We start from the raw sequence: 12,320 nt of genomic DNA on the forward strand, positions 1-12,320 counted from the left end.
AACATCCTAAAATTGAACAGAATTAGTTGTCTGTTAAACTGTTTAAAAAGCAATCATCCAACAGTTCGTAATATTTGCTTGTCTGATAAATATGTGGATTAATGCATTTTACCACATAACAAAAGTCTAATAGCTTTTCAGTATTGAAATAATCATCAATGATTTGTTTTATGCCAAGTTAGTTACAGGCATCACATCTTTCAATGAGTCATATATTTGTTACTGGGAGGGTCATTTTTCAACTTTGTCCGATTTTCTAAGTAACCGAGTGTTACTATTAATAATGTGGTCATATTGTTTTTACCAAAGTGCTTAGTTATGTGCTGAAACTGATTAAACCAAGGTTACATTTATGTCCATCATAGGATGAAATGATGTTCGCTCTGCTGCTTTGTGTTATTCTGAGCCCAGGATAGTGTTTAGAAGGAAAGTTCCAAAGTTTTGATCCAGTGACAAATTTAAATCTGAAGAGTGATCTGATGTTTTTATTAAATTACTGCTCTTGTGGAACTGAGAGATTGTATATCAAAGTTGGTGGTCAAGCACTCTGCTTGGCTTTGAAGGTTTATACATTTTTTTGCAAGTTATGGCAGCACTCATCTAGGAGTTGATAGCTGGTGGTGCTGTCTTGAATTTTGCATGTGATTAAGGAGGTTAGTTCCAGGCACTGAAGGATGACTATTCTCACTGATTTTTCTTCCTCAAAACATTTAAAAAAAAGAAGCACCAGTATGTCATTTGACTCCCTCCACTCTCCCCACACCTGCTTAATTATGACTGATCTTTTACTTCGGTGTCTCTTTCCTTATTGAACTCATATGTCTTAAATCTTTTAATATCTGAATGTATTGAATATTCTGAGCAACTGATCCTCCATGCTCTCTTGGGTAGAAAATTCCAAAGATTTACTGCCCTCCAGGTGTCTGATCCCTTATTTCGAGACTCTTAAAGACTCCAGCTGACAGAAGTATTGTTCCTGCGTCTACCCAGTCAAAACTCATTTGGATGGTTTGTGTTTTAGTGTGATCACTTCTGATTCTTAAGAACTCCAGAGAGTTGTAAACCCATTATGGTTAACTACACCCATCTCAGAAATGAAGCTGGTGAATTTTAGCTGCACTCCTGTGTTGCAACAATCCTTCCACACATCAGGAAATCAGAATCAGGTTTATTATCAACAGCATGTGATGTGAACATTGTTAACATAGCAACAGCTGTTCAATGCAATACATAATCTAACTGAGGGAATAAATTAATTAATTAATAAAATAATACTAGTAAATAAACAAGTAAATCAATTACATATTTGAATAGATTTTAAAAAAACATGCAAAAACAGAAATAAATATCAAAAAACGAGTGAGGTCGTGTCCAAAGGTTCAATGTCCATTTAGGAATCAGATGGTGGAGGGGAAGAAGCTGTTCCTGAATCGCTGACTGTGTGTCTTCGGGCTTCTGTACCTCCTACCTGATGGTAACAGTGAGAAAAGGGCATGTCCTGGGTGCTAGAGATCCTTAATAATGGATTATGCCTTTCTGAGACACCGCTCCCTAAAGATGTCCTGGGTACATTGTAGGCTAGTATCCAAGATGGAGCTGACTAGATTTACAACCTGCTGCAGCTTCTTTCAGTCCTGTGCAGTAGCCGCTCCATACCAGACAGTGATGCAGCCTGTCAGAGTGCTCTCCACGGTTCAACTATAGAAGTTGTTGAGTGTATTTGTTGACATGCCAAATCTCTTCAAACTCCTAATAAAGTATAGCCACTGTCTTGCCTTCTTCATAACTACATCGATATGTTGGAACCAGGCTAGATCCTCAGAGATCTTGACATCCAGGAACTTGAAGCTGCTCACTCTCTCCACTTTTGATCTCTCTATGATTTGACCTATATGGGGTACTGTTTGATTCCAGTAAGATATCTTTGCTCTTGTATCCAAATAATCTTGAATAAGGTCAATACTGTTTGTCTTCATAATTTTTTTGCTGCATCTGCATATTAACTGTGAGTAATTCATATATCAAAACCAATGTTCTGTCTAAGGAGTGCGCGTGTGCACACACATCATCTTTTGCTTACTAGTGCACAAAGGAATTTAACTGCTCACAAAAGTTGTCACCCTCTACCTCAATGGCACATTAAGTATATTTCACGATCGTACACAATCACATTTCTTTTTCTGGTTTCTGATGCAGACAATGTGGAGCTTGTGATGATTTGTCTGCAGATTTTAGAACTGGCTTTATTTATACTGTTTTTATTGAAGAAATTATTGATTCATAATGTCGAATTCTAAAGTAGTAAAGGGCATGAAGCACAAAAGAACTGCTAGTTCATTTAAAGCAGAATGGCTTAATGAAACAGGAGAAATTGCTACACCAAAAACTCAGGAGGTCAGGAACATGCAGCTACGAAAAATCCCCACGTACAATACAGAATCTGGTGTTAACTACATGTATTGTCATGATGCAAAAGTTGCTGGAGAATTTTCAAGTGGGAAGAAGTGGAGTGGGATTTGGAAACTCGACTTTTTAAAGTGTCATTTAGCAAGCAGATCACAGATGGACAGTGTGCAGAAGCTCCAGCTAGAAAATCCCACTACAGTCCTGCTACATATGTTCTGTGAGACTGTGGATGAACCAGAGCGAAAACAATCAAACGCAGAGGAAATCGAAGTTCTTACTGACAGTGTTTTGCTCGAGGTTAAAATGAATACCTTTACATATAAATTTTAGTGCGTACTTGTTGTCACTGGCCAAAAAACTTGCAGAGAACAAGATTTTTGCTCACACTGGTCATTACAAGTTAGAGGGAACATTAATCAAGACCTATGGGTTCAGCTGAACACCAACATTCTTCAGTCACTCACAATTTTAAAAAACACTTTGCTTTCTTGCTCTTCCCCCCACTAAAATGGATGCCTTTACAATTTTCACATTGTTTTCCATTTACGATTCATTTCACAACTGCATTCTATTTGCACAACATACACAGCCTTCCAACATTGCTTCAAAGGCAAACTTGGATATATTACAAGATATATTAATCATTGATATAGATTGTGAACAACTGGAGCACCAACACTGATTTTTGCAGCATTCCACAAGTCACAGCCTCCCAATCAGAGAACAAACTGTTTATCCCTGCTGTTTTCTTTTCATTAACCAATCTATTGCCAGTGTGTCACACCAATACCATGTGCTCTGATTTTGTTTAATAATGTCCTAGGTTGGGAACGTAATAGAAGACCTTCCAAAAGTTCAAATATACCACATCTGCCAGTTCCACCATATAATCTTCTGGTAGTTCCTAAGAAGTCACTAAGGTACTATATGTCAGTCATGAATACCTGCTGCCTGTGCCCAATCCTGTTGTTATTTCTGAGAAACCTTTTACCATTTCCTTAATGATAGGTTGTAGAATTTTTCTCCACTACTGATGTTAGGTGAATGTTCTGTAGTTTTCTGAACCATTCCTTTCTTAAGTACTGGGAACTCACTATGGGAATTTGAGGCAATTTGGTATGTCACCAAAGACCTTTGCAAATTCTATAGATGTGCAGTGGAGAGCATTCTCACTTGTTGCTTCGCAGCCTGGTACGTAGGACTGAGAGGCTGCAGATGGCTGTGAACTCAGAAGCTCCATTACAGGCACATCTTCAAGAGGCAGTGCCTCAAGAAGGCAGCATGTACCATTAAAGACCTCATCATCGGGGCATACACCCTTGGGGAGGAGCCACAAGAGCTTGAAAACCCACATTCAGTGTTTTAAGAACAGCTTCTTCCCCTCCGCCATCAGATTTCTGAATTGTATATGAAGTTATGAACACTACCTCATTATTCATCTTTTGTACTATTTATTTAGTTTTGTAATTGTCTTGCATTGTACTGCATCACAAACCATATGTCAGTGGTGATAAACCTGATCCTGAATTCTGCGATTCTTTACAACTATGTTTCAGTAATGACTATCAGATCAATAGCATTTATATTTGTATGCCATCAATTTTGCTTATCTTCATCTTGGCAATTACTCTCTTTCTACCCTCTGGCATTCACAACTCACTGCTTCTGGGGAAAAAAACTTAATTATAAGAGTGCAGGTGAATGTTGAAGTTCTGTTACTGAATGACTGTTGACTAGACAGTGGCTCTTTGACTACAGTGGGATCTAGGTTACAAGAAGATCTGGATTAACTGGGAAATTGAGCAAAGAAATGGCAGATGGAATTTAACTCAGACAAGTTCAGAGTGATGCGATTTGGAAAGTTAAAGGGGTGCAGCATACACAATTTATGGCAGGGGCTCAGGTAGTGTGGAGGAACAGTGTGACCTAAGGGCCAAAGTATATAATTTCCCTGAATGTGGTAACAGTGTGACGGGCTGATGAAGAAAGTGAATGACATGCTTGTCTTCATTATTTCAGGCACCTGGTACAAGAATTGGGACATTATATTTCATCTGAGAGAATGTACTTAAGAGCATTGTATGAATTTGTAGTAACCATGGAACAGAAGGATGTGATTAAGCTGAGAAGATGCAGAGGAGATTCACCAGCGATGTTGCCAAGAGTGGATGACTTGAGTTGAAGAAGAGACTGGATAAACTGGGACTGATTTCCCTGGAGCAAAGGAGACAGAGGATGATCTTTATAGAGGTTTATAAAATCATGGGAAGCATGTCTTTTTTTCAGGTTAGGCAGGTGTAAAAGTAGAGGGCGTAGGTTTAAGTTGAAAGGGGAAAGATTTAAAGGGTATCTGAGAGGCATGGTTCGCACAAAATGTGCTGGCTTTATCAAATCAGCTATCGCAGAAAGTGATAGAGACAGGTAGATTCACAATGTTTAAAATATGGGTAAGAAAGGTTGAGTGAAAATTAGCCAAACATAGGCAATTAAGAATAGCCTAACTAGGTATCTTAGACATCATGGAAGAATTGAGCCAAAGGACCTGGTCCTGTGCAATATAGCTCTACGACTGTATGATAGGATGACTGAAGGGCTCTGTTTTCTATTTACAGATAGCTGACGTTTTGACCAATTTTCAGTTTTAATGTGTAAGTTCCCATGTAATAATTGTACTAGTACAAATTACCTAGTTCTATCATTCTTGTGAGAGTTTATGGCCTATGCTGTGTGCACCATACTCACCAGTCTTTTGATGTTACAGAGTCATAGAAAAGTACAGCAGAGAAACAGGCCTTTCAACCCATCTAGTCAGTGCCGAGCCATTTAAACTGTCTACGCCCCTCGACCTGCACCTGGACCATAGTTCTCCATACTTCTGCCATCCATGTACCTATCCAAACTTCTCTTAAACATTGAAATTGAGCTTGCATGCACCACTTACACTGGCAGCTCCTTCCACACTCGCACGACCCTCTGAAGAAGCTTCCCTGAATGTAACCCTTAAACTTTTCACCTTTTGATCTTAACCCATGACTCCCTGAACGTCCCTGAACTCACTTGGCAAGCTCTATCCCATCTAGCCCTTTTACAGTATGGGAATCCCAGTCAATATGTGGAAAGTTGAAGCTACCTTATGTTTCTTGCCACAGTTTGCGATCTACAAATTTGTTCCTCTAAATCCCACAGACTGTTGGGTGGTGTATAATGTAGCACCATTAACGTGGTCATACCTTTCTTATTCTTCAGTTCCACCCATAAAGCCTCACTAGATGAGTTCTCCAATTTGTCCTGACCAAGCACGAATCATTTTCTCTGATTAGTAACTCCACCCCTTCCCCTTCAATCCCTCCCACTCTGCATCTAAAATAAAAGAATCCTGGAATATTGAGATGCTAGTCCTGCCCTTCCTGCTACCAAGTCTCAATAATGGCTACAATATCCTAATTCCATGTGTTGATCCATGCCCTGACCTCATCTGCCTTTCCTACAATACTACTTGCATTGAAATATACGCAGCTCAGGACATTAGTTGTACCATGCTCGATCTTTTGATTCCTGATTTTGTTTGATGTGACGTTAATGGAAAGAGGGATGGTTGCCCACTTAGCAGAAGGTACTTGGAAATTTCAGCTTGCCTTGCTGTTGTTTGAAGGATAACCAAGGGGGAAGTATTGGCCTTTCTCTTTCTGTTGTATCTTTGTCCAATACATTTCTGTAATGAACATACTAATGCAACAAAGTCTTTTCTGAGTTCTTAGTTCTGGGACTCTCTACCTTTAACTCTAGTTTGCGATGTTTGAGTTTCAGCTTTAGGTAGCCATGATGTAGTTTCATTTTAATGAATACTTGACATTTCTGCTAACATGACTTTCTACACTGTCAAATGAAAGTTGCATTACTGGTTTGATGATAGCGATAATATAAGAGATACCCTGGGATGTGAAACCATAGATTATGGTGTCATACAATTTTGTACCCTTTAGCTCATAGTGCTTTATTTTCCCAGTATTGGTCTGTTAGATCTGACACATATAGCACAGAAATAATTCTGCGCCGCAGCACAAGTATTCTTATTGCTCAGGTGAACCCTTTCTTCAAGTACTTGCTGTGACTGATTATAAAATACTATTATTTAGGCAGGGTGATGAGCATGAAGTCAAGTAAATTGTTTTCATTATATTACCTAGAAACTGTTGCAAACTAACTGTTTATTTTTAGTTCACAAACTTATTTTTAGTTAATTTTCAATAAGTGCATTTTATATTTAAGTTAGTCTGTAAAAAGACAACACTCATTTAGAATTCTGCTGGGTGAATCTTTTGGTGATATTGGATAAGCCTTCTTTTAATTTGAATTAATGTTGGTAATAAATCTGTATATTAAATTAAAATTAGAAAGCATGTGAGTATATTAAATCCAAAGAACCTACCTTGAAGTTATTTGGATAGTTGATATCTTCTTTCCATTTAAAAAAAAGTTGCTGAATAGCTGCATTTTTACATTTTATCTTAACAGACCGATATAAGGGTCTTCCTACAGATGGCCGAAAACTTCAGTTTTTGGAACTGCAGAAGGAGCTTATTGATGATTTCAGGATCCGTCTGACTCAAGTGATGAAGGAAGAAACCCGTTCGCCACTGGGATCCCGATACTGTGCTATTCTAAATGCTGTCAACTATATAGCTGCAGTATTGGCAGACTGGGCAGATAATGTAGTAAGGACATTCATATCGCTCCAATAATATTTATGAAAATTTTTGTTTGATAGCAAGAAAGAATACATTTGTTTCAAAATAATAGTTCTTCAGTTTGCTCATAGAGTAAAATAGATTGGGTGTCGGTTGAATTTAGTATTATGATATTGTGTAAGTAAGGCTTAAGAAGTTATCATTCCTAATCATGTTCACCTTTCAGTCATTATGTTAAACTTCAATGTGGCAGGTACTTACACATATGGTTCTGTAAATAGTGAATGACTGGCTAGTTCATTATTGAATCAATTAACCTGTAATCCTTCAGTGTTACCGTAAATCCATGCTGTTGTTACTGCTGTCTCTGATAAGGTCAGTAGTCCCTAAATCATACTTTTATTGCCAATTCCACATTATCAGGCTTCCACACTTTGGGAAAGATCATCAAACCAGCTCCAGGTCTTCGGCCTCAGCTGCTCCCAGGTTCTCTGACCTCCCCTCAAACATTCCCAACATGTCCTTTTCTTCCATCCCTTGTGGCTGTTTCCATGGCAGTCTAGATAAATCAAACCAATAATTTCTGGGAAGTTCTGTAACTACTCAAGTTAAGCTCTATTTAAATGTTTTAAAGTATTTTATGTATTTTAATCTGCATTGTCCTCACCTCTCTCTGATCTAAAGAAATGCATGCCTACTGACTTTATGTGTAATTACTAAATATCACTTTTTTTACACTTTTACAATTGTTATTTGAAACTAAGCTGCATTTTAAACAATACACTGCAATTTTTGTTGGACATTAATATTTAACATATTTAGCTGTCTCATTGTAAATTCTTTTAATACATCTGTCATCATTTTCTGGATAATAATGTTATCACATCTTTCTTATTTTTTGGTGTCTAGAATTTCAGACACTTGCTGTTGCCTACCTAGAGTTTTATATGCTTAACTTCCTGCTGTTATATTCTGTAAATAAAAGAAGATATCCCATTTACCATATATCTTTCTATATACCTTATGGCATTTTTGGGCATGAACTCCAAGTTCTTCTGTTGTCAACATTCCTCAGTATTTCTTTTTGCCTTGGCATGATGTTTTCTATATAACTTGCACCTTTACAAGTTGAATGTTATTTGTCACTTTATTTCCACCCGATCAATTCTTTTTCATGAATCAGCAGTAAACTTCCTAACCATGTCTTCTGCATTTAACTCTTTGGAGATGGCTGTTGATGAGATTTGACCAAATATCAGAATAGGCAGGAATGGTCTTGATTTAATAGTCAGTTGGAAGGAAACACCAATAAACTATACAGTTAGTTAAGTGTCTGTATAGATTGTGTGCTAATATTAATGCAATATTTTAAATGTATATTTGTTAGTCTCTAAACACAGTTAGTGGGGAGGTAGGAGGAGGTATGGGAGGAAGATTTCTGGTGCAATCAAGAGACTGTTGGACTTCCAGTCTTTTTAATCAATCAGTTAAAAGATTTGATATTTTAATTGAATGCAAACTGTTGGTGGAACTCAATATGCCAAGTAGTATCTGTGGTGGGAAAGGAATTATTGATGGTTTGGGTCAACCCTGTGCATCAGGTCATGCAGGATTTTCACCCTGAGACCTTTCCTCCTGCAGATTCTGCTCAGACCACTAAGCTCCTCGAACAGATTTTCCTCCTGATTCTAGCATCTGGAGTTTCTTGTATCATCATAAAAATTTTAAATTGCAATTAATATGATTTCTTTAACTAGACAGATTAATTTCTTTGTAGTAATTGAGTGACAATAGATTGCAATAATTATTGAGAAATATTGGGAAACATTTGAACTTTTAATTGCTTAAGATGGGATAAGTTGTATGTTTATGGTGGAATTCCATCAGGGATTATTCTCCATGCTCAGAAATGTTTTTCTTTTTGACTAGTTCTTCCTCCAGCTTCAGCAAGCAGCCCTTGAGGCTTGTGGAGTGAACAGCAGTATGACTGAGTTGCAGCTTGGCCAGCTAGCATCATTTGAAAGCTCTGTCTTTGATAACATGATTGACTTGCTAGAACGTCTCCGACATGATATGTTGACAAGACAAGTAGAGCATGTCTTCAGGGAAGTGAAGGACAAAGTAAAGCCTTACAAGAAAGAAAGGTGAGTACTATTATAATACATTTTCAAGCGTATCAGGGAAAAGACTGTCACTTGAGACTTTGGAAAAGATGTTGAGTGTTATAAGAAAGTTGATATAGGTAGCAGAGAGTTTTAACAAAAATGTTAAATTCTCTCCCATCTGTAGTGAAGGAGCAAGTGCATAAAAATCAAGAATTTGTGGGCATCTCTGTTCCTTTGGGTAAAATAGTTAAAAATGTGTTTGCTGATGTCTTGAAATCATCTGGTGCTCGTAACAAACTTATTTAGGTAAGGGTAAAGCTGATATTCGTAGAAAGCTACACCATACCTTCCCCCACCCACAACTTCACTATATTTTCTATCATAAATCTCTTTATTTCTGAAGACATTGTCTCCACGGGCTGCTGGGGATTCATCCAGATTTGGTAGTTTCCAAGAATGAACCTAGATATGCACTGTTTTAGTCAAGTATCGATTTTTGGCTTTGTCCTACATGCTTATGTGTACTTTCCAAGTCAGAGTACTGTGTTTGGAGTGTGCCAAAATTAGTTAACTTAATGAAGACTACAGATGAACTTTGGAGACTCAAGTTTTACATGCATCACGACCTTGAGGCAACATAGTGGCAGCCACTCACTCACTGAACCTTTGGTGAAATTCACTTTGTAGCCCTGGAATTTATAAAAGAGTATGTAACGCCAATAATGGAGAAAACTATGACAGCAATGGAGTTTTAATTCGGAGAAATCGGGATGTTGCGTTCTGAAAGGTCATATCCAGGTTGGACTTTCACAGTGAACAGCAGGGCTCTAAATATTGCAGAACAGAGGGATCTTGGAATACAACTGCTTGGTTCCCTGAAAGTAGAGTCGCAGATAGGCAGACTGGTGAAGAAGGCTTTTGGACATGGTGCCCTTCATAAGTCTGGGCATTGATATCACCACAGTAGTATAGCAGTTAGTGCAATGCTATTACAGCTTGGGGTATTGGAGTTCAGAGTTGAATCCTGGCATCCTCTGAAGGAGTCTCTGTACGTCCTCCCCCTGGAATGTGTGAGTTTTCTCCAGGCCCTCCACTTTCATTCCTCATTCCAAATTCATATGGTTTAATAGGTTAATTGGTCACATGGTTGTAACTGGGCAGTATGGGCTTGTTGGGGCGGAAGAGCTTGTTACCGTGCTGTATCTCTAAGTAAGTAAACAGTTGACCAATTGAACACTGAAGTCCAGCAATAGTCATTATATATCCTACTCCTCCACAAAATGCCCCATTGCAGTACTTGGCTCAAGCGACTTTATAGGGTAAATTTGCTTTTCTGGTTCTTTCACAAAACAAATCTCAGAAGAATCTGGAAAAGCTGAGTTGTAAGTCTCCACTGCCAGGCACACTAAGTTTGAGGTCAGAGAACTGAATGTGAACTCTTGAAATTATTTCAAAGGTTTCAAAGTTTAGCATGGGGTTAAACTTGGCATTGCATTAATCAATTTATTAAATTGCAGCAATTGTTCTAATTTGTATCACAGACAAGAGTACTATAAAGAGAACTTTTAATAATAATGCTTTTAGACATCTAACCTCACCTATTAACAGCAATACTGCAGCCCTCAGAAGTTACATGAATCAAGGAAGATGAAATCTGTCCATCTGCTAGGGCTTGATCGTGTTCCTCAGTATTACTTTGAACGTCATACCTACTTGATCTATTACAAAGCAAATATAGCTCTGTAGGTTGGAATGGATTTTGTGACAGATGTGTTCATGGTTATTACAGACATTGTGTAGAGTTATTGCAGAAGATCTATAGTTTTGGTATTCCCTTGCATAGAAAAAGTACTCTCCAATGTGCATATGTCTTCAAGAACAGACCATTATTTGTAAGCTCAGTGTTGACTCAGAAATACAAAGGGGATATCAAATTGGTGCATTCCATTTCTTCTGAAGCAATTACAGTGGATTCTGGTTAATTGGGACATTTTCACCCAATTAAGCGGTTGCCCCAACTAGCTGAACTTAATGGAAATAATTAAAAAGGAATAAAAACACAAACTAGTATTAATTGAGTAACAAATTATATATTTAAATAAAATACAGAACAAATTAGAACACTACTAATACACTACAGTACTATAAAACTGTGTATTAGTTCCTAATAGGAGGAATTGTACGCTGTCATGTTCTTTTGATTGACTGTAAATGAACTAAATCAGCACAGACACCCAGTGCAGATAATGGACTGCCTTCATACAATGGTTTCGACAATTTCATCCTCCAAATTTTCATTGTAACATTCAAGATGATTGTTGATACTTTCAAATTCTTTGTAGTTCCTAACTCGCCAAAGTAGTGAAATCATTTCAATTTCACTCCTGCCCATTTCTCACACCTCCAAATCTAAATGCTTGAAACCACAGTGAGCAAAACAGTTCTGAATTGTCTTATGCTTATTTCTCGCCAGCTATCAGTGACAAAAATCACTGCTTTTTGAACACAAAGACATGCAAATAATGCTACTTAAAAATTGATTGCTGTAAGCACGGTGTAGCATCTAATGGCCATGCAAGTACACACAACTAACTTTATAGTTAAAAACTCTTGAGCAACAGTGTCCTGTCCCAATTTAGTGGCATAGTGTACTGAATAAACAAAAGGAACCCCAACTATTTTTTTGGTCCATTTTTGTTCTTTAAGAGTGTCCCAAATAGCCGTCCTGAATGTAAGATTATAAATGTTGCTCTGCATCTATATCAGCCATAAGTAACACGTTCTTGTAACACTAACTAGTGAGAAAATAAGTACTACGGAGCCGAAATAAACCAAATAGCCCATTGTATGTTTAAAATAATGATGAGAGTCAACATTGGCTCCACTTTGCTACCTGATTATCCCTTGTTCTTTTATACATAATAACTGAGAATCCAAAATTTTCTCTGACTGAATTTCTATGCAAATTTTTTTGATATTTTACTATGTCAAGATTCAAAATAAATGCAAGTTATCACTGAGTGGGGAGAGGTGACAATTACTACTTTAACCACTTCCTTTGGCAAAATATTCAATGCTCTAATAATTTGTGTGTAAAAGAAATTTATCCTAGAATTATGCA

The 12,320-nt window shown here is 37.5% G+C and overlaps 1 protein-coding gene across 2 annotated transcripts in view; it reads left to right on the forward strand.

The window, feature by feature from the left end:
• The window catches only part of rint1 (RAD50 interactor 1), a 48,796-nt gene that overhangs the window by 22,396 nt on the left and 14,080 nt on the right, over positions 1-12,320 (forward strand). For both annotated transcript variants that reach the window (XM_063072879.1, XM_063072880.1), the window contains exons 9-10: positions 6,922-7,121; positions 9,024-9,238. In XM_063072879.1, coding sequence (XP_062928949.1) covers positions 6,922-7,121; positions 9,024-9,238 — 415 coding nt within the window. The remainder of the gene's footprint in view (positions 1-6,921; positions 7,122-9,023; positions 9,239-12,320) is intronic.

This window comes from Mobula hypostoma, chromosome 20, assembly GCF_963921235.1.
Source record: "Mobula hypostoma chromosome 20, sMobHyp1.1, whole genome shotgun sequence".
NCBI classification, from domain to species: Eukaryota; Metazoa; Chordata; class Chondrichthyes; order Myliobatiformes; family Myliobatidae; genus Mobula; species Mobula hypostoma.